The sequence below is a fragment of the Quercus lobata genome, chromosome 8 (genome assembly GCF_001633185.2).
Source record: "Quercus lobata isolate SW786 chromosome 8, ValleyOak3.0 Primary Assembly, whole genome shotgun sequence".
In the NCBI taxonomy this organism is placed as follows: Eukaryota; Viridiplantae; Streptophyta; class Magnoliopsida; order Fagales; family Fagaceae; genus Quercus; species Quercus lobata.
The window spans coordinates 63,299,275-63,326,715 of NC_044911.1; the positions used below are offsets into that span (position 1 = coordinate 63,299,275).

At 35.7% G+C, this 27,441-nt stretch overlaps 1 protein-coding gene across 2 annotated transcripts; it reads left to right on the top strand.

Moving 5' to 3' along the window:
• Positions 1 to 1,556: 1,556 nt before the first annotated feature.
• LOC115955454 (anaphase-promoting complex subunit 1) lies at positions 1,557 to 26,355 on the top strand. 2 transcript variants are annotated; one of them, XM_031073576.1, is made up of 37 exons: positions 1,557 to 1,891; positions 2,188 to 2,251; positions 3,350 to 3,434; positions 4,250 to 4,536; positions 4,735 to 4,840; positions 4,955 to 5,115; positions 7,039 to 7,226; positions 7,321 to 7,390; positions 8,159 to 8,329; positions 8,581 to 9,062; positions 9,534 to 9,993; positions 10,400 to 10,738; positions 11,503 to 11,586; positions 12,997 to 13,089; positions 13,207 to 13,266; positions 13,742 to 13,840; positions 14,175 to 14,315; positions 15,503 to 15,583; positions 15,656 to 15,727; positions 16,088 to 16,159; positions 17,097 to 17,190; positions 17,275 to 17,357; positions 17,523 to 17,579; positions 17,718 to 17,795; positions 17,929 to 18,050; positions 18,140 to 18,300; positions 18,831 to 18,907; positions 18,992 to 19,105; positions 19,252 to 19,353; positions 20,651 to 20,791; positions 21,132 to 21,305; positions 21,725 to 21,788; positions 21,874 to 22,013; positions 22,093 to 22,250; positions 24,522 to 24,600; positions 24,941 to 25,039; positions 25,843 to 26,355. In XM_031073576.1, exons 1-37 carry the CDS (start codon positions 1,665 to 1,667, stop codon positions 26,224 to 26,226), a joined length of 5,469 nt encoding a protein of 1,822 aa, XP_030929436.1. In that variant the 5' UTR covers positions 1,557 to 1,664; the 3' UTR covers positions 26,227 to 26,355. The 2 variants fall into 2 exon arrangements, with proteins under 2 accessions (XP_030929436.1, XP_030929437.1); XM_031073577.1 differs by lacking the exons at positions 1,557 to 1,891; positions 2,188 to 2,251; positions 3,350 to 3,434; ... (1 more) ...; positions 4,735 to 4,840; positions 4,955 to 5,115 and adding an exon at positions 5,372 to 5,455.
• The last annotated feature ends 1,086 nt before the right edge of the window (positions 26,356 to 27,441 follow it).

Genomic DNA, 27,441 nt, shown 5'->3' on the forward strand with positions numbered 1-27,441 from the left:
CAGCATGGTTTTGAGGGGTTATTGTGGGCCCCAAATAATTTATGGGCCAGACCCATTTACCCGTAGGGAGTCCGAAGGCCCAAGCCGAGAAGGACTATGGCCCAAGCTCGATAATATAAAACACAAGATAGCTTTAGGATACAGCCGAGGACAATTTAGTCCTCGGCAGACCCAAAGTCCCACCGGACAGAGGGGTAAAAACGGTATAGGATCAAAACTTGGAAGAAAAATCTAAAATATCCAAGGAAAGCTGCCCTTACTGCCATTCAATACTCTGCACCTGACAGAGCTGTATTCTTCGACGTTTACAACCACCCCCAACGACTTTGGGTATGGGCTGATGGGACAAGTATCAGTCTTGGAAATGTTGACCCTATACGTGGACGAAGGACAGTGAATGTAGGCTAGTATAAAAGGAAAAATAAGTAATCTAAAGAAGGGGCTGGGAAAAATGGCCAAAAACCAGAGCCTCCTAGCCCACCTCCAGGAGAAAGACTCCAGGGGTGAAGAAAACTTAACCATGTATGAACCCCACGAAAAACCCACTGCCTGGTGACCAAGGCCTAGCCTTTCAAACCCACGCTCTACAAATGATATTGTTTGGGCCTTTTTACGTGCGAACCCAACGCTGCTACGGTTCGTTACGAATCGTGTCCTTACAGAAAATATTTTATAGTGTTTGGTTGTGTTGCTGAAAATAATATAGAAAACACATTTTTTTCTTATTCCTCACATTTTCTCAGCTTCCAAACAAATATATAATACCATTTCCCAATAGATAAACACAGAAACAAAACCCAACCAAAAAATATTCATCAAATCCAGTCAAATCTGGTCAAATTCATCAAAACCAACCATTTCTCAATTGCGATCTCAGTGCGATCGGTGTCGTCTCGGTGCGATCTCGGTGAAGTCGAATATGTGATCTGGGCTCTGGGTTCACCGGCGAAGTCGAGGGTGCGATCTGGGTGCGATTCGAAGTCGAAGTCGAATGGCAAAGTCGAAGGGTGCGAAGTCGAAGGGCTCTGGGTTCACCAACGAAGTTGAAGGGTGCGATCTGGGTGCGATTCGAAGTCGAAGTCGAAGGGCTCTGGGCTCTGGGTTCGATCTCTCTCTGGGTGCGATCTCTCTGGCCGGAGCTTAGCTGGCCGGAGGGGTGTGCTCTCTCCCTCTCTCTTCTTCCTCTCTCTCTCTCTCTCTGTGCGCGGGCGTGATCTCACTCTCACTCAGCTCTCTCTCTGTTTTTCGGAAAATGATATTTGAAGGTAAAATAAAAACGAAAATCATTTTACACCCCAACACACGGTCAACTGAAAAGCATTTCCAGAAAATTTATTTTCTATGCACAACCAAACACTCGCATTTATGGAAAAATATTTCCGAAAGTGATTTTCACACAAAACAAACACGGCCTTAGCCTTAGTGTTTAATAGTTTTTTTTTTTTTTTTTGAGAAACAAACACAAAGAGAGTGAAAAGAGTTTAAAGTGTAATAGTAAAAAACTTTAAACCCATTATCCCAAATCCCCTACCCGGCTAATTCCACAAACACAAAAGTGAAAAAGAAAAAAAAAAAAAAAAGAGCGGGAGAAACTCTCTCACTCTCACACAAACTTCCACTGCACTTTGCTCCATTTCTCTCACTCACTCTTTCCAGCTCCCACAATGTCCGTCGGGGTTCGCCGCCTCACAGTGCTCGGCGAGTTCAAGCCCTTTGGCTTAATCGCCGAAGCCCTGGACGGAAAGCCCGCCGATAATGTCACTGACAAGTACGATTACTTTCTCTTCGACCCCGAGGTCGCTCGGGAAAGAGACGAATCCGGCGAACAACACGCTTCGGGCTCCGCGTTTAGCGATCGGAGCGATCACGAGCTTTTCATCAGAGGGAGCCGGTAAATTCTTTATGTGCAGTTTCACTGAGAAAACGAAGTTTAGATTATGATTTCTAGGGTTTTGAGTTTAAAACATTACTCAGAAATTTGAATTTTGTCTTTGCATTTTCTCGGTGACCAAATGTTTTTTCAAATTAATTCCTAGCTTAGTTAATTTGTAATAATCACATTGTGCCATGAACAACTTAACAACTTGCGTATTTGATTTTTATCATTATTATTTTTAGAATTAAGTTTTGGATGTGGTATTTTATCTTAACGATTGGATTGTAATGTGTTCCACTTTTTTGTAACAGGATAATATGGACAATAGGTTCAAGAGTATTTAAGAGATTCACCTTGCCCTCCCCAATTATCAAGGTACTTATTTTCTACGGTGCACAGTATATAGATCGATGATATATATAATACAGGGAAAAACTTAGGTACAGTCATTGCTGCATTGAATATAATTGTCTTAGGAATAAATAACACTGTTTGTGATTCATTAGTTAATGCAACCATGTGTTCGTATTTAATTGGGGAACATTATGTATTGCATCTAACGGATTGTGCATAAGTTTTTCCCATATGTATATATCTTTTGTTGTAATGGTAAAGTTTTGTGGTAAGGCCTTCTCTAAAATGATATTCTTTACCACGTTTTCATGTAAATCATAGTATTAAGCTAAGTTAGACACCTCGGAGTAAATGCCATGTGCATCGTTGCTATTTAGACTCTGCAGAGATATTTTGTTGCTGTTATTTCAACATGGGTTTTCTTATGGTTGCTTATAGAATATATATTTTTTTTTGGCACATTTTTTCATGCACATTGTAAACCTGAGTCAATTTGTTTGTTAATATCTATTTTGACTTGATCTTTCATCTATCTGTCCAGAATTGAGGTATTCGTCATAGTGCAGGCTGTTTAGACCTGCCTTCCCTTTTCGAATTCATTTTATGCTTTGCTCTCTTTATATTACTTTGCTTTTCTACTCCATATATGGAAAAATCTGCTTCAAAAATTCGATACAAGGCATAAAATAATATGTACATTCTCATAGATTGGTTAGTGGCATTCAATGTTCCCTTAGTGGCTTAAATATGATTGCTAGCATGTCTCCATGTGGATGCTAAATATTATATTATAAGAAAATGAATGGAAATCCTTTGCCGTAAATTATATTGCTTGAGTTGTTTTGAGGCAGATGCCATTAGAGCTAATATATTCAGGCATTTGTTTTTGTTTTTTATCCTATGATTTTTATATTTGCCTTTTACGTCCGGTTAAAGCAGTAATGCTATGGTTCTTTTGCCTATTTGTTCATTAGAGCTTCTTTTTAGTACTGTATAAAAACTAAACATACTTTGTTATATCTGTCATTTTGTTTGTCTTTTAGATAGCATGGTATTTGTTAAATTTTGATTCACTTGACTGAATTTTTAGTCTTGGCTATAATTTTATCAAAATTCTAGGTGTGCTGGTGTCGTCTGGGTAATATGGCTGAAGCTCTTCTCTGTGTCTTACAAATTGAGTCTTTAACAATCTACAACACATCAGGTGAGCAGGCAGGAACTGTTCAGTGGTAATTCAATTACTTGATAATATTCTCAGGACATTGCTCTTCTGCAGTAAAAAGAAAAAACTTTCTTATAAATATATATTTTTTTGATAAGTAAAATAATTTATTAATGAAAAAGGTCATGACCAGGTCATGATGAGCAGCTCTCTGTAGCCTAAAAGAATTACAAAGTTTCTTATAAATATTACTAGCACTCTTTCTTAAAAAGATAAAGAAAAAGAAAAATTATTAGCACTCTTGCCACTTCAGCATCAATAACAAGATGGGAACTCAGTGATGTTCTACCAGATAGGCAAGAAAAAAATAGAGATGCATGGATGGACTATTTCATGAATCCTGTTTAATTGTCCCAGTGTGCTCAAAAAATCCACTATTTGTTGCTCTTTGAAATTCAAATCAGAATTTGAAAAGATGAATGATGATTTTTGAGAAGAATAAATTAGATTGGATTTGTGAAATTTATTTAATCAGGCTCATGACTTGTCTGGTTGGTGCTTTAGTTAAAACCCATCAAATGGTGGGTTGCAGTTCATTCTTTTTCTTGTTGATGTGTCAGGACTAGAGTCAGTATGTGAAAGTTCTGAACTCCTTGCCAAGATCATTCTATCATACTAACAATTTGCCACAACAATGGGGAATGTTACTGATTTGTTTTATTTGTAAATCATAATGCGTGATTATTTCAAGCCTTTTTTTTTTGGTATTTAATAATAAGAATAATTGTTAATAATATTAGTAAGCACCTTATTCATTTCATAGTATGTTGAAACTGAGTTCTTTTTTTGTTGGATAGGTGAGGTAGTATCTATTACGCTTCCTCGTACCATTGCATCGATATGGCCTCTTCCATTTGGTTTATTACTTCAGCAGGCAGCTGAAGTGCATTCACCAACACATATTCCTTTTTCATGTTCAAGTCCTTTATTAGGTGTACGCGATGTACACCGTCGTAGGAGAGAGACCAGTCATAGCCCACAACATAATCTCAATTTTCTGAGTGGATCTGATTATAATTGTAAGGGAGACACTGGTTCAATATCTTCACATCTAATTCTGAAAGATCCACTGGAGGAACCACAGGTATGCGATTTCTGTTTTACTCTTGTTACTCAGATATTAACTTTGATAAGTCATATATATATATATATATATATATTATGTGCTAAGTCCCATGTTCATAACTTGTGCCCTTGGTCCCTTGTTTTTGCTAATGTACACTTGGCTTTTCCAGTTCTATGTTTCTTCTTGATTAATAAATTTTGTTATTGAAAATGTCAGTTGACTTTTATTGAAGAGAGAGGAAAGTTGAACATAATGAAGGAATTTGATGAAAGAACAATATGGACTAGTGATCAGATTCCTCTGATGGCATCATACAACAAAGGTTTCTTATGCCTCTCTTGTAGTCAAATTTTAAATTGGGAACTCCCTTTGTACAAAGAAAAACTTTTAATGGCGTCCCACATGCATCATTTCTGATATAGTCATGTTTATGCAGGAAAGATGCAACACTCGGTCTGGGTTGCAGAAGCAGTTAATTCGAACCTTGAATTGGCAAATAGTAGTTCAGCTGATGTAGTTCCTGCTGGTGTATTACAAAAACAATTCTCTTTCCGTAGAATATGGCAGGGGAAGGGTGCCCAGACAGCTGCTAGTAAGGTGTCAATGTACTTACTGATCTTTGTGTCTTTTGAATGAATATTTTATCAGGCAATCTCTTATTTATATTTAATTATTGTTTTGCTTCATCTTGTTTTCTAAGTTAATTATATACCTATAGAGCAGTGTAAAACTGGATGAAGGCTTAACGAGAATTTTTCTCATTAAGCGATTGCACTAAATACTAAAAGGGAGAAGCTGAATTGGCATCTTTGACCATGCAGTGGATTAAAGGCCAAACATGAAACTTACTTCCAAATGGTTCAAGGTCCAATGAGGCAATGACTGTTTGGGTCTGTTGGATTAGATCAACATAAGTGTCGTTGCTGACATGGGTTTGGTACTTAGCTTCTTCTTAAATAGAGTTAAGAATATAGCCACTGCCACTAGTATCTTGACCTTTTTGATATTCATTATGGCTTTCATTTCATTGTAACATTAATTTAGACGATTTCTGGTAAGAGTAGTACGCAAAGTGGATTTCAAATTTGAAGAAATTTTTAAAGATTTCCATGGATTTGGATCAACTTAGCTGATAGGCTCTTGACATTTTTGGTGCATGCTGTTTCAATAACAGTTACAAAATTTGCAGATTTTTGTGGCAGTACCTCACCTTAAACATCTTTTGACTATTGTTTTTATGTTTTCCTGTGTCCTAAGATCATAATTGCCCTTGCCAATCTGTTGCTTTATTTGTTGTTTTTCTCTTCCTTTCTTCAATTTTAATTTCTTTCATGATTCCTTGCTTTTCAGGGGTTGGGAACACTCCTGTTTTGATAGATAGTAAATTATCTTATTAAAGCAGGCAAATGCAGATGAAGTTTACATGAAGCTTACAGTGTCAAATATAAGATGCTTAGGAATTCTAAGAAAGTACACGAAGGAATATCTAAAACAGTAATCTGATCATACAAAAATCTTGACATTCTTTGCTTGCCGATGAGGACTGTATTTTCAACACCATCAAAAGTTTTGACTTTTATGTCACCCCAAATTGTCCACAAAACACAGTGTTGCCACATTCCAAGCTTAGAACTTCAATGACGATGAAATCTCCCTTTCCAACAGCTTAGCGGCTGAGACATTGTCTTTGGCATTACTTAGGCAACTCCAAATAAAGTAAAGATGAATCACCAAATATCCTGTGCTACCATACAATGAAGTAAAGATGATCAATTGATTCCTCACTACTCTTGAACTTACAACACCAATCAATGAGTATTAATTTATGATTCCCAAGATTATCTACATTTCGAAACCCACTTGGTGCATGTGTAAATGCAGCAATAGAAAAAAAGGATACTGCTTGAATTGAGTATTCCAACTGTGTTTTTCATTCAAAGACAATGCAATTGATGCATTTTTATCAACTGCAATTGAAATGTTAATGTTTGTTGCACACAGCTCTACACATAGTCTTGGAAAACATGATTTCAGTTATAATTTTGAAATTGTGTTTTGAAAACATGATTTCAATTGACGTGGCTCACACACTCTACACTCACCGGTGTGTAATAATCAGCGCTCTTCCAGAAATACATCATTTAGACAAGAGTCCCCATGCCACCAATTGTTCCATAAATAGATTCGAGTACCAGCCCCCATTGAAAATTTTACATATTGCACAAACTAATCCCAACCTCCGAAAAGGGCCCCTTAGTTGTATGATTTGGCAACATGTTTTTGTGTTATGAAAAAGAATACATGTGGTCAATTCTTATTGGTTTGTTGAGGGTTCATAGTTGACCTCAAAATTTTGGGACTAAGGCTTGGTTGTTGTTGTTGTTGTTTGGTTGCTTGTGATCTGTATTTAATTCATCTTGATATGCTGCCTTTCCTTTGAGCAATTGATGCTAATATTTTCATATTTATAAATTGTTCTTCCTTTTCTTTTGATTTTTACTGTTCTGTAATGTTTTCCAGGTTTTTCTGGCAACTGATAATGACGCAGCTCCTGTAATTTGTTTTCTTCACCAAGAGCAAAAGAAGTTGTTGTCTGTACGGCTACAAAGTGTTGAAATTAATAATGAGATTCTCTTTGATATAAAACCTGACATGAGCTGGAGCATACCTGCGGTTGCAGCTGAACCTGTGATTGTCACGCGCCCTAGGTAGAGTTGCATTTCTCTCTCTTTTTGTTTTTCATCTTGAACAATTGTTTTATAATCTTAGGGACAATCCCCCCACTCCCTCCTCTTTTTCCAGGGTTAAAGTGGGACAGCTACCGTATGCAGACATCTTTGTCTTGAATCCAGAAAATGCCCTTCTTCTTTATGTAAGCTATACGCATATGATGATAACATGGCTTACATTAATTCTGTTAACCTTTTTTCTGTCTAATTGATTTTCTATTTGTGCATTTTGCAAGCTATCTTTTTCACTATCATTACTGAGAATACCATGTCTTTAACAGGAACTGATTATGTCATTTTTAGAGAAAGTTTGTCTCTCAGTACTAATATTGTTCTTACATCTGCTTGCACATGCTAAGTGTCAAGTATAAGCTCAGTTCTTCTACTGGTACATGGTGCTATTTGAGTGTTTGCAAAGGCAGTTTGCCTTTCAGACTGATGGTATTCTAATTTACTTTACTGGAATTGTTTCTGTCTTAAACAGTAATTGTTTTGATATCATAGTTGCACTCAATGAGGTCTGACCCGCAGTAGGAAGTTTGACTACTTGCTTCCCTTGACTTTTCTAGTTTTGTAATGCATATGCATGAATGCAATTGGATGTCCTAGATAAGAACTCGTTGCTGAAAAGGGATTCACATGGCCAATCCCAAGTGATCGGTGTTATCTTTTTTTTTTTTTGTGTTGATTTGGTTTGCCATATGCATTTTGTCTTATGTTTTGTCCAACCATAAAGAAAAGAGATTATTGTTCACAAAAATTGAAGGCCTATTCTGTAGAACATCTTTTATAATTTTGTTATGCAAGAATTTTTTTATGAGACAGAAAGGGTTCCTTGCTAATTTTTGATTTGTCTTTTTCTCAGTATCACTTTGTGATGTGTATAATTGACATATATGTTTCAATTGCAGTCAGGAAAGCAATGCCTGTGTAGGTATATGTTACCTTCGTGTTTGAGTAAAAGTCAAGCTTCGCTTAATTTGGATTTTCCGGACACATCATCTGTGTCCCATGACTTAAAGATTATCGGATTGGCTGATGCTGTTGAGGGACGTATCAATGTAATAGTAAATAATGGGCAGGTATGCTTGTTTATCAGACTATCATTGCGTTTCCCTTTATACGTATATATAAATAATACATGTACACACACACATATGTAGCATTGTCATTTTGTATATTACTCTGCTTTTTCTTGATAAACAAATTACCTGAGTTTGTTCTTGTACTTGTATTCAACCATGGATGTTTCAATGCATTTAAGTGACTTCCTTTGATAGTCCTTGTCATGGCCTTGACATTTTTCTCTTTCTATTTTGATTCTGTTTTCCAGATGTTTCGATGTGTATTTCGAAGAAGCCCATCATCTTTGTTGGCAGATGACTGCATCACAGCAATGGCTGAAGGGCTCAGTTCCAGTTTCTACGGTCATTTTCTGGGTCTTCTTTGGAAAGATGGCGACTCTGCCTATTTATCAAATGCTGATTCTAGTGTTAATTTAGAATGGGACTCATTCTGTACTATTATTACTCAAATGTGTAAAAGCTCTGTTGGCACTCAAGATTCTGTAAATTCGGTGCCACAGTCATCTTGGGAGTTTCTTATTAGCAGCAAATTTCACAAGAACTACGAACTTAACTTGATTACTGGAACTTCTTGTGAGATGTCACTTGATGTGCTGGGATTTTTACCTAGGTCACATTCGGATGCTACACAAAGTTTGCAAAAATCATTTTACTCTGAAGTATTGATGGAGTGTTTGGATTCTCTGCATGCAGTTTATGAGAGTCTAAAACTGGATATTCTTCGCAAAAGGTAGTCTTTGTTTCTTGTGTAGATTCATGTTGGTTCTTATCATTAGGATTTGGAATGGACCTAAGTTATATACTTCAAGCTGAATGACTTGCAATAACCATTGAACTAAGTTGCATGATAACTGAAAGCATATACAGTCTGCACCTATAATGTTTGAAATTGAATGGTTCTTTGTCTAATTTACAGGCCTAATCAAGATTTAATGAAATGATAAGGGATTCACATAAGTGTTTGCTTTACTTTCTGGTGAAAAATTTACTGGTGGATTGCATTGGCTGAAGTGACTCCTTTGTACTTCTATTATTAATCATTGCAGTTTTGCTGCCTGGTCTATGTAATTGGGTTGAGCTGTACTACATATGATTTCTTGTCTTCATTGGATTGCAACAATGATTTGTGATACATTCTTTTTTGAGTTTTTTTGTTTTTGTATTTAAATAATGCAATTTAATACTTAGTTGTTGATTATAGGGACTTGGAGCTTCTGGCGGTTCTATTGTGTAATATTGCCAATTTCCTGGGTGAGGAAAGCTATTTAGATCATTATGTTCGTGATTTTCCTAGTATTTCTAAGAAATTTGGGATGGACATGACTTCCTGCTCCTGGAAAATTCCTCCCAGTTTATTCCGATGGCTTGAAAACTGTTTGCAACATGGAAGTAGCGTTGCTAATATTGATGATCTACCATATTTAATTTGTAAAGACGGGAGTCCTGTTGTAAGTTGGGCCCGGAAGATAGTTTCCTTTTATAGCTTATTATCTGGTGCTAAACGGATTGGGAAAAAGCTTTCAACTGGTGTTTACTGTAACATTGCCATGGGATCACATTGCACACATGAGGAGCTCACAGTTTTGGCAATGGTTGGGGAAAATTTTGGACTGCAACAGCTAGACTCACTGCCATCTGGTGTATCCCTTCCTTTGCGACATGTAAGTTGTGTAACAATAGTGCGTCAAATATATATGAACTTTGGGTGTGAATTATCTAAAAAAACTGAAACAGTAGCATGAAGGTGATTGGTATTATAAAGTTGAAGGTGCCCATAGGTTTATTTTTATGATTATAACAGCATACTGCCAGATGTGATGCTGAACTCAGCCAGATGTGATGCTGATCTTGAGTTGTTGATAATTGCCTATTCTATCCCACTATCAACAATGTGTTGGAAAAACATATCAGATGATGTTGCTGTCATATTCTTTTCTCTGGAAATATGCAGTTTATATTGCTGCACCTTTAAAGTAGTTTTGTTGACCTTACTGATGGGTTTTTATGTTTTAGCCGTCATCTATTTCCTCACATTAAGCAATATTTGTTTGTTTCTGCACAAATTAGGCATTGGATAAGTGTCGGGAATCTCCTCCCTCCGACTGGCCTGCAGCTGCATATGTTCTTCTTGGTCGAGAAGATTTGGCTTTGTCTTGCTTGGCATGCTCATGCAAATCAAGGGAACTTGAGACGCAAACCAATGTGAATTTGATCTCTATGTCTACACCTTACATGCTACATTTGCATCCAGTTACAATTCCTTCTGCAGTTTCTGATACAATTGGGTTGGAAAGTACCAAATTTGAAGATACCGATTCTGTTGATGGGTCTATGACAGATGGTATGGAGCATATCTTCAACTCTAGCACACAGTTGAGATATGGTCGTGATCTGCGATTGAATGAGGTCAGTCTAGGGCCTTTACTTTGAACTGATATATTCAAATGGATCCAATTAATGCCTCAGGTACCTATATTAAAAAATAGAATTTGTGAGCAGATTAAAACTAAAATGGTGCAAATGGATCACTTTCCTAATGACACTCTTGATAAGGCATGCAGTAGTCCTTTACTCCACCTACCTGACTCTTTGGCACCCTTCCACTCAGATTTGTGCTGTGTAATCTAGTTTTGCTTGTGGTTTAACATTGTCAAGGTGTTGTAACCATGTGTTCCCAACAATGCAAAGAATAATCCATATTCTTGTTCCTAGATTCAGTCACCTTCTTCATGTATATTGGTCCACAGGCTTGTGAATTGTGATGGGTGGGGGTCAAATGAAATAGATTGTGGTTATTGGGCCCTTGATTTTACCTTTTCTAAATAAACTTGTTTTATTTTAATTTTACCATATATGGTGAGAGTAAAGCTCTGTTTATGTTATTAGGCCTGTGACTCCTTGGGCTGTTTGTATGTGTTATTAAGCCTGTTCTATTGTCCCTTAAACTCCAGGATCTTATTTAATTTTTCTTACCCTTATTGTGATTCCCTTTAGGTGATGATTGTCAATCAACATCTCACCTCGTTATTATTTTATTTTCAGTTCCATTATTGTTTGACAGTATTTTTTTCAAATTGCGTTTCCTTAAATTGTACCTTTTGCGGTGATAGTTGTTAAATTTTAAGTTCAATTGTATTCTTTGTGTTTGATAGCTACTATATTTTCACTAGGTTCGACGCCTTTTGTGCTCTACAAGACCTGTGGCGATTCAAACAGCTGTTAACCCTAGTGCCTCTGATCAGGACCTCCAACAGGTATGCTTTAACAAAGTTATTCATTCTTCTCAATGATATATCATAGCTCTCTCTCCCGCCAAAGTAAATTGAATTCTTGGTTGAAATTGCATGATCTTTAGCGAAGAAGAATAACTGAATAAGTACAATGATAGGAATTTGCCACATCCTGATATGGTTCAAGGACTCTGTTATCTTTAGGGGGGAAATGGAAAAAATATCCTTTTTATGTTTGTTACCCAGGCACCAATATAAAATTTCTTATTGCTTAGTTTACTTCAGGCTTCAGCATTGGTTAACATAATGGCATCTGGTTCTTGAATTCAAGTGTCTGATACTGTGAGGATGAAGAATTATAGAACACAAAATGATCTTGTACTTTTTAATGAATATGAGCCTTCTACAACCCAATACGAAGGTTCTTGACATATATGCTGTAAAAAAGGTGATGCTATGACAAATCTGTCTGGGCATCACTTATACTTCATGACACACCCTATCAAAATTCCTTGCCCTGGGCAACTCAGTAGTTAGAATAAATGCTTAATTAATGCATTTTTTAACAGTTTTAAGTAAAAAAAAAAAAAATGCTTGGTGCTTTTAGTATTCTGCATGTGTCATACCTACTTATGTATTATTTTGATGTGGGTAGCAGAACATTCAATGTTTGCTTTACTTGGAATCTCAGACTTTTGATAATCAATCGTGGGAATCACAACTATTTTGTTATTGATCAGTTTTGTAATTCTCAAAAATTATGAGAGCTTCATGAACTTATTTATGGAACAGTTGACAACTCAATGTATATATGTCCACAGTTGATATTCTACCCGATAGGTAAGTCTTTAGAAGATCGGGATAATACAATATGTAACGTTGCAGTAGTGATCACAAAGTTTTTCCCAATAAGAAACTGCTAACTGAATTGGTAAAGTTTGTGACTTGAGAATGTGAGACAGGGCCCTAGACTCGAACTATTACGCTTCCTCCTGATTACAATTCCAGCACGGGCTAATTCTTGAAAGCAAGACAATGCTATATAGTTTCATTAATGAAGTTACAGTGTTTGTACTAACTTGTAATAACAAGATGCCCACAGAACAAATTCTCTTTGGTATTGTGTTCCTTGTTTTAAAAATATTTGGTCTTGAATGGAATCAAAACCAAAACTAATTGCAGATTGGAGCTAATTGAATTGGGAAACCCTCCCAGACTGTTGTATAACATTTAAGAAGAGCAGACATTTTACATTATAATAATTGAATGTTCTTCATTGTGGATATACATGACTTATATAGCAGCTTAATGGACTGGACAATAATTCTGCTGATTTTCTGTATTTTGTGATTGATGTATTGATGCCCTTCTTGTTTCTCCTGCTTAATGGACATAATAGTTCTCAATGCAGATTGCCTCCTTTTGTTTTTATAGGCTCAGCTATGGAACCTTGCTCAGAGGACCACTGCTCTTCCTTTTGGTCGGGGGGCATTTACTCTTGCAACCATATATACTCTGTTAACAGAGGTACTCCCTTATTAGCAATTCTCTCTCTCACACCTTAATGGGAAAGCTCTTTTGTAAAATGTGTTTATTGTCGATACTCTTTCATTTCCTGATAGGTTGTCTTTCAATGTTTTGTAGGCCTTTACAGTTCCGAAGCTTGTTTTAGCAGGTCGGTTGCCTGCCCAACAAAATGCAACTGTATGTTCATATTAAGTTCTGCTATTAGTAAACTGGTGTTGTTCTCTTGTCTGTCCATGCATGGTTATCTGATGTGCCATGTTCTTTAGAATTCTTTATTGCCTTGACTGATTTTTTACTACATCTATTATCATGAACGGACAACAGAGATCTCTTTCAGTGAGATATTGATTTATTTTTTATTTTAAAAAAAAAAAATTTATAGTTCCATTCTAATATCATTTCACCCTAGGAATTCTGCTTTTATTTTTATTTTTATAAGTAACCTAGGAATTTTGGTTTGAGAAGAAGGTATTGCCCTTCTTTAATTTGTTTTTAATTCTGTTCCTGGAAAGCGTTTGTTGGCATGTTAGTGTGTTGTTTTGCTGTTTTGACATATAAATTTTTTTCCCATATTTACCCTTTATCATCATTTTCAAAAGCATTTACCTTCAAAAGCTCTTACCTTTTCCTTTTTTTTTTTTTTGCTTGATAGGTTAATCTAGACCCGAACTTACGAAATATTCAAGAAATTAAATCTTGGCCTGAGTTTCACAATGCTGTTGCTGCTGGACTAAGGCTGGCCCCCCTTCAGGTTTATTTTTATCTGTTAACATCATATAGTGCATAGATTCTTATGATATGTTAATTTATGCGGGTGATATTTGTTTGTTATTTTGTGGAGGATGTTGTTGTAGTTGGTTGTTTCATCCTTACTTTGCAAAATAGTTTAATAGATTTTTTTCTGTGGCACATTGAATTTTTGAAATATTCTAGTGCAGTCTATTTTAAGTACAGTGAAAGGCTGAAAGCAAGTTTATGTTTCTGTTCATTTTGGCTCCCCACCCAACTTGGTTTTCTTATGTTACATGTATTATCTTATAACTTGTATGAATTTTATGTGAAATGTGTATGCCTTCCATTTGCAGGGGAAAATGTCAAGAACTTGGATAATATATAACAAACCTGAGGAACCAAATGCTGTTCATGCTGGGCTTCTTCTTGCATTAGGATTACATGGATATTTGCGTGTTTTGAATCTTACTGACATATACCAGTATTATCAGCAGGTGTAGTTTCTATGATCTTTGTTATTTATCATCATTGGCTTCAGTTCATTGGGTATTATTTTTGAGAGGTTAAATTTTGAAATATTTTATTTTGCTGATATTGATGTTATACATTGTTCTGTTCCAAGGAATTCATATTTGCTTAAATTAGTCTCCATAAATCTGAGGTTTTCAGTAATATTTGCATGGCTTCTGCAGGAATCTTTTGGGTCGTTAAAGTCCATTTTTCACTCCTGTTTGATGCTTTTAACCAGATGTGGCTTATGGTGCAATTAGATATACTGCATCGCTATTTTAGTGAAGCTATTTAAAGTTCCATTTTAATGCTAATTTACAGTTGCTGCTAGCTAGATGAAATCTAAGTTAGTTGTTTTTTTTTGGTCAAGTATATTTGAAACCTGTATTCCAACCTAACCTTGGTTGAGACACCCAAAAAGTTAACACTCCCCTTCTTTTGTAGACTTGCTCACAACCTTAAACATGCGGGCCTTGCGTATGTAGAATTGAAGAAGTTATTAAAAAACCTAGAGATAAAATAGGCTCTAATACCTTGTTGGTTGACCGACTGTCCAGAAACTTAGGTTGATGGGATTGGGTCAACAATGTATATCAACACCTACTTGATAAGACAGTGTTGTGAAAGTGAAACCAAAGAGTTGGTGTCCATGTGCACCTATACTTCTAAGAACCTACACAAACGCACTTAAAATACAGCCAAGTTGTTACAACAACCTTGGCATTGTGTTCTCCCCTAATCCCTGCCCCAAATAATTGCTACCACTCCGTACAGAGATGTTGTCATCATTACCAGTTTATTGCTATCAGTACCACTCTCCATTCAATTTCACTTGTTTGTTCCCACAAGCACCATGGTGCAATAGATTGGACATTACTTGTAGAGGGACATTCTCCAAAGATGTTTGATCACTGATTTTTCTTTGGAATAATGGTTTGATTGGCATAAATGGATTTTTTCTATAGTTGTTTTGTGATTTTTGTTAAATTGTGTACTGTTTACATAAAAGGCATGCCATATGTTTTTTATTATTGTGTTATATGTGTTTGATGTCTGGCCCTTTTTGTTTTCTTCTTCTGCTCCTTATTTACCATCAGCATCTTTTTGTATTCTCTTCTATTCTTTCTACAATTAGCGTCTCATTTTGCTCTGTAACACTTTGCTTTTGTAGGAACATGAGAGCACAACTGCAGGAATAATGCTTGGCCTGGCAGCTTCTTATAGGGGAACAATGCAACCGGGGATATCAAAAGTAAAAACAGATACTCTTTTGAAATTATATATATATAGAGTGCACTGAACTTATTGCATCATCCTGTTGCAGTCTCTTTATCTTCACATACCTTCTCGTCATCCATCTTCCTTTCCAGAGTTGGAGTTACCAACCCTTCTGCAGGTATGCAATATAAGCTGTTGTCTTTGTATTACCAACTAAATTTGCCTATAAGTTATCTTTGCAGATATTGTTTTCTCCTAATTTTGATTTGTGTTCATTTCCAGCATAAGAAAACCAAAATTTGCATTTATGCTAAAACTTACTTTCTATACAGACACATGAATGAATCGGATGTGTCTATATTATAACTTTTTTCGTCCAATATGTTTCCTCATTTGCTAATATTGTTACCTACAACTTCCAATCTAGTTTTACATGGTGCACTTGATGCTTTGTTTTAGTCAGTATTATTTGAAGGGTTATTTGGTTACTCTCCAAATGTTGATTTTTTCTATGCACTCTTTCTTGTTGATGGTCCAGTCAGCAGCATTAATGTCAGTTGGACTTCTTTATGAAGGGTCAGCACATCCACAAACAATGCAGATTTTATTGGTATGTAATTTTCTCTCATTGCTTTGTTAGTAGAAATCTTATAATTGTTGGTAACTTCTTCTATATATTTGGTTAAAAGCCATGTTAATTATTCGTTTTTCATGAGAATAAGTATGACCTCTATTTGATGCTTATGCATATCTGTTAAAGAAGTGTAAATGAACCTATTCTTTGGTTGAAGCTGGATTTTCTCTTTCAATTCTGCTGGGACTATCTTAAGTTGATATTTTTTGTCCCCCTTTTGTCCTTCCTCCTTGTGCGTGTATATGATCTATTCTTATTGGATGTAAACTTATCTTTTTGAAAACTGTCCAGTACACTTAGATAGTGTTTTTAAAATCTTTTTATCACTCTGAGTATGTTGTACTTAGTTTCACTTTGGTTAAACCATTAAAGGCATTTAACAAGTCTGTATTTTGCATTACAAGAACCTGTATGATGTAATCATTAAAACCCAATTCTTCTAGGGACACACTTTGCCACAACTCACACCTTTGCCAATTTGTGATTGGATTGCATTACTTACACATGGGACCACTACTGGTATTTGGTAAAAAATAATCCAATCACCATTTGACACGTGCAAGTTGTGGCAAAATTTGTGTCCCTAGACTTTTTGATTAAAACCACAAGGTTTTGTATCAAACAATGTGATTGCCTCCCTCTTTTTTAAATGGTGATATGATATGGACAGTGTATGATCAAGATAATTTCAAAAGATTTTTGGCTTGAATATTTAGTTAATAGTACATCAAATACCAAATATGCTTACACATCATTCCTTTGTATACTATTACATATATGACTGTGTCATGCTCTAGCCAAGTAGACATTAGCAACAAGTGACTATTGATTATAAAATTGTCCTCTTGAGATTTATTTATTTTCTGTCATCAGTTGCTCTCTAGTTGACCTTATATTATTTCTTTTTTTACAGGGTGAAATTGGTCGTAGAAGTGGAGGTGATAACGTACTTGAAAGGGAGGGTTATGCAGTTTCGGCAGGATTTTCATTGGGTCTTGTTGCATTGGGTATGAATAATAACTAACAAGACACCACCATTAATTAAATCTTGTGAATTTTGGTCTTAGCTAACCATGCTATGTTAACTGAAGGTCGGGGTGGAGACACACTTGGTTGCATAGACTCAATGGTTGATCGATTGTTCCACTATATTGGTGGCAAAGAAGCTCGTAATGTATGCTGTTGAATTAATATATTATTTCTTTTTTGGGCTGAAATCTGGATTAGTACTCTTGAATCTTGAGTTTTATTTGGTTGCTTTTAGTGTATCTGAAATATTGTACTCATAACTTAGATTATTAATATTTTTTTTTCTCTTTTTGGTTTTATTCTTCATCAGGAACGATCTCTTTTCTTGTCCCTATTAACAGAGGAACAAAATCGTGGAACTGCTCAGGTTGTGTGATTTACATAGCTTCGACTGTTCACTGTCCATAATTTAAAACTTGTGTCCAAAACATATTGTGGATTTTTTCCTCCTTTTTCCTGAGTAACTGATGTTGACATTTCTTTTAATGATGATGTTGTCTTGTAGATGATGGATGGAACATCAGTAAATGTTGATGTTACAGCACCAGGAGCTACAATTGCTCTTGCTTTAATGTTTTTAAAGGTAACTTCCAGTAAAGGACCTTCTGAGTTGATTTGAGTGAACTTTCATTAACAAGTGCATCAGTCTCTGACCATTCCAATCACCAAATGCCTTATTAACAAGATTTTCTCACTTTGCCGCTTGTTCCTAACAGACTGAATCAGAGGCAATTATGTCAAAGCTTTCTATACCTAATACGCGTTTTGACTTGCAATATGTGAGGCCTGACTTCATAATGCTTCGTGTCATTGCTCGGAATTTGATAATGTGGAGCAGGTAGTGCTGATCTTATGAACTATTCCAACAACTTAATTTGTTACTATTAGTTACTCTTCAGATCTAAGATGATTAGCTATTTGTTGTAGGATTCATCCTTCTAAAGATTGGATTCAGTCCCAGATTCCTGAAATTATCCAAAATGGTGTCAAGGGCCTTAGGGATGATTTTGGTGATATTGATGATATGGATGCAGAAGCGTTTGTCCAGGCTTATGTTAATATAGTGGCTGGAGCATGTATTTCTCTTGGTAAGTTGTTATGTTTCATTATAACATGAAATGTACTCTTTTCGTCACCATGTTGGTACTTGGTTTAGCTTTTGACTTTTTATGGGATTCTCATTCATTGCATTGGCTTTCAAATAAAAAGGTAGGAGTTTTCTATACTAACTTTAATATAAACTCAAATAAAGCAAATGAAAAAGGGCAACTGACTTTTCAAATAAATTAAAGGGTAAATTTGGAAAGTTGTTAAAATCGTGTTGATTGACTTTTCAAATAAGGAATATTTTAGGGCATCTCAAAATGGAATTGAAGACCAACAATACAGTGGGGGTACATTTTTTGGTAATCTAAGTAACAATTCCTTCTTAACGACATTGACTTCTGGTTTAAATTGTTTGATCATTATGATGTTGGTAGATAGTATTATTTAATTTATTTTAACTGTTGTCTTTGGCAAAATTTTTACACTTTATTGCTGCCTTACTTGTGTATTTATTAATTGCAGCAATTAGTAGAAGTTAAAGTTGATGCTTGTTATCTTTAATTGTGGGCAGGGTTAAGGTTTGCTGGTACAAAGAATGGAAATGCACAGGAATTACTCTATGAATATGCTGTCTACTTCCTTAATGAGGTCTGACATTAGGCATGATGCTCCTCAATTTCAGCTTAAATTTATGTGTCTATTTAGAAGTAAATATTAATTTTGTGTGTATAGATCAAGCCTGTTTCTGCTACAAGTGGAAACACCTTCCCAAAGGGATTGTCTCATTACATTGATCGGGGCACATTAGAGATATGCCTTCACCTAATTGTTCTCTCCCTCTCTGTGGTAAATTTGATTACTTTGTTTGGTTTTAAATTTTTACCATTACCATCATCATCATCATCGTTGTTATTATTATTATTATTTGCTTTTTTCTGTCCTGAAAATAATTGTCATGGCTAAATCCTGGTATGAATGTTTTGAGGGAGCAGATTATGGCTGGTTCTGGACATCTACAAACCTTTCGATTGTTGAGATTTCTCCGCAGCAGAAATTCTGCTGATGGGCATGCCAATTATGGTATTCAGATGGCAGTAAGTTTTTTATTTATTTATTTTATTGCATCAGACCTCATATTGCCTCTAGAACTGCTCATAATTCATATCATTGTTTTTATCATATTCTGAGGCCTGAAACCCAGTAATGGATTTATTATGGGCTTTTCATGGTTGTTCTGGAGCATTTAGAAAAACCTGCATACCTTTTGGGTTCAAACATTTGTATTTGATTTGTTTCGTGAACTCAAACTCTAAAGTCATATTCTCATAAATGTTTATTACAAGAAAATAGTATGGATATAGTTTTTTTTTTTTTTTTTTTTTAAATAGTAAGAAAACATCAAATGGATATAATTTTTTTTATTAAAAAAAAGACCTGGAACACATCTTCACATCCCTATTGTATAACAACATATATATATATATATATATAGAGAGAGAGAGAGAGAGAGAGAGAGAGAGAGAGAGAGATTATTTTTTGATGATTTTTTATTTTTATAATTGTTATATGCATATAGAAAATTTGTATTTTCAGAAATATATTAATTTCAAAAAGTTGTTATATGCACTAAAGATAGCTATTATAACAAAGAGGAATAGCTATTCCTCAATTTAAGGAATAGTTAGTCCTAAGAAATAACTATCCTTGTACTGAAGATGCAACCGAATAACTATTACATTTGGATAACTATTCCAATATAGGACCTATTACCTCATACCAAACATGCCCTGAGTTTATGAAGCTACCCTCTTTAAATTTAAAACCAAATGAACTAGTGAATTGACTTTTCAAATAAAATACATGATAAGTTAGGAAAGTTATCAATAGTGTGTTCATTGACATTTAAAAGATGGACCATATTTTGTGTCATTCTAAAATGAAATAGAGGACCTATAATTTGGGATGGAGGGAATATTACCTTTAGAGCCTAATGTAATATGATTACCTTTAGAGCCTAATGTAATATGAAAATCTTGTCAAATCTTTTATCATCTCATGCATGGCTCAACATTTCTATATGCAACCTTCAGTATGCATTAGACACATGTTTGGTTGTTGTTGACATAAAGATATATCTAATTACATTACTTTGTTCATATTAAATTTTGCATTCAGCATGTTCAAATGTTTTCGTTTAAGTTGAGAGAGAAACTATGTTGATTGGCACCAATGAGCTATAGTTTTACTGGCACATCCTCCCCTTTTAAGTTCTAGGAGAAGGGTGAGGTGGGTTCAAGATCCATTGGGTGGCTGTGTAATTTATCAATAATAATAAAACAAAAAAAAGAAGAAAAGCTATGTTGATTGCTATTCTTCTTCTAAATGTACTAGGTAAGCTTAGCAATCGGCTTCTTGTTTCTTGGGGGAGGAATGCGGACATTTTCAACAAGCAACAGCTCTGTTGCTGCTTTACTGATCACTCTTTATCCGCGCTTGCCTACTGGACCAAATGACAATCGATGCCACCTTCAGGTATAACTAAGCATGGAACCATTGAGTTACAAATAAGGAATGCATAACTTTCAATTGGTTTTGAACGGTGCATTAAATAGCTCTCATTTTGTATTAATATGCTCATGACCAAGAATCATGAGTTATCATGCGAAACATGTCCTACTGATTTTGTAGAAGGAAATGACTACTAGCCTTTAAGATTATAGAACACGAGCTATTCTTTGAAATTAATCTGACGCCGAGGTCCAAAGTCTTTGCAATTATTATTTATGATGGAAGGCTAGGCACATGCTTTTCCCCTTCCTCCTGTGTTCAATTGTCACTGTTTTTTGTTTTTCTGAAGGAAGTTTGTTTTCAGGCATTCCGGCATTTGTATGTCCTTGCAACGGAGGCTCGCTGGATCCAGACAGTTGATGTTGATACTGGTCTACCGGTGTATGCTCCTCTTGAAGTTACAACTAGGGAAACTGAACTTTATGCAGAAACAAGTTTTTGTGAGGTTACCCCTTGCCTTCTGCCAGAACGTGCTGTTGTAAGTTTCCTATCCTCATAATGAAATCTGTGGGATATACATAATGCCTCATCTTCCTCCATTGCACTCTCTCTCAAAATAAAATTGAAATCTTATGTGGCAAGTCTATGGGCTTGCATGATTGAGCCACTATATGGAGCACAGTTTCCGTCACAAGGCATATTTACATTTACTGGAGCTATTATAATGAGCTTTCAATGTGATAATCTCTTCTTATATGGAAGCCATAAACTTGCTGGTTTCCAAACACTTCTTGTTGCTACTTTAATGCAAGTGCGGGTGTTCGTCTACTAATTTCCTTGCATTACCCATGGTTAATTGACCTTGGATTTGGATAGAATCTGTCTGCTCAGCTTAGATTCATTGTACTTGAGACATTTAGTTTGTGGATAATAAATTATTTGATATGTTGCTTGCAGCTGAAGACAATACGTGTTTGTGGCCCTCGGTACTGGTCTCAAGTAATAGATCTTTGCCCTGAAGGTACAGATAAAGCACTATTATGCTTCCATTTTTTGTTTTAATTCAAGAAGCTTGAGATAAAATTAAAATTTTATTCTTTCAACAGATAGACCTTGGTGGACTTTCAGGGACAAGAATAACCCATTCAATTCTGGTGTTCTGTATATCAAACGAAAGGTTGGAGCTTGTTCATATGTTGATGATCCTGTAGGCTGTCAGTCTCTTCTGTCACGAGCAATGCACAAGGTTAGTATTTTATCATATATTGAGACTGTGTTGCTTTATCTAAGATCACTAATTCAATATCAATTTTTCTTTGATCCAGGTATTTGGCTTGACAAGTTCAACAACATTTGATCCAAGTATTAGCAGTGGCAGTGGACCTGGTTCCATTACAGTTGATCAGTTGGTCAGTACCTTCTCATCTGATCCTAGCTTAATTGCTTTTGCACAGCTCTGCTGTGACCCTTCCTGGAATAGCAGGCAAGTATCTATGTATTCTTTTTCTTGACTTGCCTTGTTGCTTTTGATTTCTCAGATTTAAGAACCGTATAGTTTTGGTGTTGTGTGTAATTCACTCATTCCTGAATTTTAAATTTGTGATCCTGTCATACTTTAGCTGCTTTTAGGGTTAAGGTTACTTGTATATTTTCCTTTTTCCTTATGTGATGATCAACTATATAAATATAAAGCTGTATGGATTTCTAGGCAATGGATTTTGTTTAGGTACTGTGTTTAAGCATAGCCTTAGTTTAAAGAATATTTAATGCCATGCAGTGGTTTAGAATTCAAATAAATTTCTTGTGGGGGATGTTAGATGGGTGGTTTAAATACCCTTTGGTGGCATGGGATAAAGTTTGTTCACCTATTGAGGTGGGTGGACTGGGGATCGGGAGGATTGTGCATTTCAATCAGGCTTTGTTGGGGAAATGGCTTTGGAGGTTTGGTGATGAAGTCTCTCACCTTTGGATTTGGAGACAGGTTATTGCCACCAAATATGGGGAGGACGGGGGGATGGAGTACTAAAGTTAGTAGGGGAGCTCATGGTCATGGGTGTGATCTATGGCATAGTATTCGAGATGGCTGGGATACTTTTTCTCCTCATGTAGCTTTTGAAGTTTTAGGCAATCATATTCTTTTTTGGCATGATCAGTGGGCAGAGGACACTCCTCTTAGGCTCCTTTACCCTGATCTTTGCGCTTGCTTAGCTGATAAGGAGGCTTTTATCTCTGACGTCTTAGGCCTTTAGGCGGTTTGGGAGGGTAGAAGTTAGAATTTGAGGTTTCACTGAACCTTTCATGATTGGGAAATAGAGGCGGTAGGCTCTTTTCTTGATTATATTTATACTCAAGACTCCAAAGGGTGAGGGGAATGACAAGCTGCACTGGTGTCTTAAAGGAAGCGGTAAAATTGATATTCGATCTTTCTATCATGCAATTAGGGGTGTTAACAGCTTCCCATTTCCTTGGAAGGGTATTTGGAGTCCTAAGATTCCTAGGGGGGTTGTGTTCTTTTTGTGGACAGCAGCTTGGAATCGGATTTGGGATTGCTATTAGCAAAGCAGTGCTGTATGTGCTGAAGGGAGGGAGAATCAGTAGATCATCTCTGTGTGCTGGCGAGTGGTTGTGCCATGTCTGCGGGGCGCGGGGGATGTGCTTCAGTTATTTGGGATTCATTGGGTCATGCCAGAGTCGGTTATGAATTCATTATTTTGCTGGAGAAATTGGCTTGGGAAGCATGGTTCGGATACTTGGAAGTTGGAACTTAATTCTGGGATGCTTGATGTGGATTGTTTGGAAGGAACAGAATCACCGCTCGTTCGATAACTCTGAGAGCTCCTTGGCTCAATTAAAATCTGTGTTTAACCACACTCTCTTTGATTGGTCTAGGTTGGGGTTTCGCAGATTGTTCTTCCACTTTTGATTTTCTAATTTCCCTTAGACCTCCCTCTTGATTTCTTTGTATCTTTTGTATTTTTTGATCCTTTGTGTTCATTATCATGAACTCATTGCCTCTTTTTTCTTTTGTCTAATAAAATTGCATCACTTATATAAAAAAAAAAAAAAAATTGCCATACAGTGGTTTAAAACTGCATTTTATTGGTAATTGTTTATTCCTAGTGAGAACATTTGGGGCTGCATTTTACTTGGCTTAGAATGAGAGGATCATTCGAGATAATAACTTATTTGATTCAAATGTAAGCCCCCAAAATAATCAATTCAGCCTGTTTTTCAACTGGAAACCTATAAAGCAGATGGATATTGGTGTCCAACAATGCATAAAAACAAACAGAGATTGCTGTAAGTTGTAGTCCTTTGGTGGTTATATGAAACATGTCCAGATGTACATAAATACCTACATGAAATTTAAAGCAATTGCAGGGCAGATGGCTAAATAAATACTTACTATGAACAATTCAGCATCAATGTCTAAGGACTCAGTGGAGTATATTTGCTCATGATAGAGTGGATTGGTGCAAAAGGGTTCATGTTTGCAACACTACACTTAAGGTTTTTTTTTTGATAGATACACCACACTTAAGTTTTCTTAAATATGGTCAATTTGTTACCAAAGGTATTGCTAAAATTTGTGATTGCGTTAGTATGAACTGACCTAATTGAACACATGAAGAATCATAAGAATAGTGTTAAATCAATTACCTATGATGCGGCTACTTTTGCTTTTTGTTACCCTTAGCAGGGGATTCAATTCTTTTATTCTTTATTATACTCTACTCATTAAACATCTCTACAGATCCGATGTTGATTTCCAGGAATTTTGCTTGCAAGTATTATTTGAGTGTGTGAGTAAGGACAGACCAGCTCTTCTACAGGTAACTATAAATTTGGCAAGGACTGGCTTTTCTGTGCTTTTTAATGCGGTGTAACATGAACAACCTAAGTTAGGTTTCCTGAAAATGGTAGCATCAATACTTTTGTTATCATATAATTATGTGTGTTGAAGTGTGTGAATTTACATGTCTTATACAAGTTTTCCCTGATGGAACACTTGCAGCTGTTTTATGATTGCTTCAGTCTACTGAATGCTTATCTGATGTTGCATTCCTTACTTTTTGGAATCCTCTCATGATAAACTTCAAATATTCAATGCTCCAATGTTGCATTCTTATTTAGTGGGAACTTCTCAGTTTTTTATTTTTTGATATTGTGCAGGTGTATTTGTCACTTTATACAACAATTGCGTCTATGGCTGATCAGGTTATGAGTGGTACTGTTGTTTTAAGTGACTCAATCTTTATCTCTAGTCTAAAGGTAAGTTACTGAAATTCTAGCTCTTTGATCTATTAATTGTACCAAGTCATTTCTACTGGAATCATGATTTTGTAGATCATTCCACTGATTATGTGCTGAAACAACTGGATTTCTGCTTTAAGTTGATGTGCAACTAATTTTGGACTAGCTGTTGGGAGGCTCCAACTAAATTGGATCATCTAAGATTCTATTTATCACGTGGAACCAGTTTAGAAGATTCAAATTTTAATCAAATTCTTAAGATTTGGTCATAATCAGACTGGATTCGGATTTAGCATTTAGGTGATTAATCCCAATTAATATCCTAATCCAATTGAAAATAATAAATATAGAAAACTTCTGCTATATGTAAGATCTTATATTAATTATCCTTTTAAACTTTAAATTTTTAAGTAACTCTTGCATGTACAATTAATACTTGGATTCAAATTGAACCTAAATGTTTGGATCAATACAGATAATAATACTGTTTATGATTACAATTTGGACTCTACCATATCTGCATATATGCACACACACAATTACTTTGTCATGACATCTCTCCTCCATAATAATAAGGTGAAGGGTTAGGTTGTGGGTTCATAACCCAATGGGTGCTTTGTTTAACTTAACAGTCACAAAAAAAAGGTCTCCCTTTCCTCTATTTCAGAAGTCACTCACAACTACCAAATAATTAGAAATCAGTCATGACCAGATCCAATACCTCAATTACTATCCACAGTTTGCCCAGTCTTTATTATGTTTAGTTTTATTCGCAATGTTTTTGGGAGAATAATTTTTGTACTACCCATTTTTGCTTGTAGCTTGCACTAACCTACACTGAGGCTCTGTTGAGTGGAAGATTGACCACTTCTAGAGGTGGCATTGTTCAATCTAAATTTATAGGGTCTCTTAGGAAGAGGGTGGATGAGCTCCTAAATTTTTCGCCAGGATTGAAGGATGATTTTTGTAATTATTTGAACTCTGGGAAATGGCCTATTATGGAATCTGAGAGAGAGAAAAGTGCAATACTTCTTTCATGGTACCTTCAGTGGTTTGGAGTACCGGCTCCATTTGTGATTAAGACAGCAGCAGAGAGAATCAAACCTAAGCTCATGTCATCATCTTTAACTCCCTTCTTGCGTTTGTTATTTCCAAGCACTCACATCAATGCTATTGGTGAGATAGATAAGTTCTTGTCTTGTTAGTCGGTTGCATGAGTCTTACATTATGTTTCATTGAAGAAAGGGCATTGCTGTATTTGGACTCTATTGATATCTTGGTGAGTTATAATAGTTCTTTTAGGAATTTTGCAAGTTGGGTTTTACAAAAAGGAAGAAAGGGGAAAAACAGGCAGTGTATCGGTATGTTACCAGCAAATTGTGTCTGCATGGGATGGAACTGTACATTTTGATTTTCCTCGGATGAAGTGAAGGATTGGTGAACAAACTACAACCCGCAGGCTGCAGACGATTTATTTAAAAGCTATGGCAATGGCACCCAAGTGTAGATGTTTAGTGTAAAAGGTATATATATATATATATATATATGTGTTAAGGCCTGGTTAAATTTTGTATTACCATGAAAATGAGTACTTAATTTATCTCAGTTTTATAGATATGTGTGTGAGATGGAACGGAATACTTCACATTGAGGAACTAGGAAAATTATTATTATTATTATTTTTAAAAAACAAAAAAGCAGAAAGGAACTGTTGAAGAGCTCAAGGAAGCTTTGCAGTGTACGTGAATCATCTTTCTAATTTGATTACATCATGACTCTTAGGTCTAAAGTCTTGTTGTGTAATATCTTTCTTAGAATTCGATTTCCCAAGTCTTGCGATGCGGTGCACATGAATCATTGCCGTAATCTGATTACATCAGGGCTCTCAAAGTCGTGCTGTAAAATACTAAAGTCTTTTCTAGAATTCAACTACCCTAGTTAAAGAGAAATGTGGTAGCCAAAATTGGGTGGTTGAAAGCATGATCATGCTAAAAGATAGGGGGAGGCAAATTTCATGTGGTTCTGGATGGAATTCCACGAGTTAGTTCGTAACAATATCATGCTAGTGTGAGTTAATTTGGTTTGGCACTTTCAGCTTTACATTGATACAATTGAATTCTATTCCCTAATATTATATTATATAAATATCATATATGGGACAATATTATTTCTTACTATATGTTTCAAAACGCAGTGTGTATCATATGGGATCGATTTGTAAATATAAAATTGATATATATATTTATTTTTTTTGACAGATATAAAATTGATATTGTAATGATAAAATTGATAATTTGAATTTTTTATTATCTCCCTCCAGATTATCCCAAACTCTACTCCCTTCCCCCTAAAAAAAAATTCAAACAAATTCGAACTGGACTCATTAAATCCTCTCAATTCCTAGTGCCCTTTATTCTCCT

Coding starts and splice junctions, on each gene's coding strand:
- LOC115955454 (XM_031073576.1), top strand. CDS start 1,665: ATGTCCGTCGGGGTTCGCCGCCTCACAGTGCTCGGCGAGTTCAAGCCC. Junction 11,587..12,996: donor CTGATCAGGACCTCCAACAG/GTATGCTTTAAC, acceptor TTGTTTTTATAG/GCTCAGCTATGGAACCTTGC. Junction 15,728..16,087: donor AGTTACCAACCCTTCTGCAG/GTATGCAATATA, acceptor TTGATGGTCCAG/TCAGCAGCATTAATGTCAGT.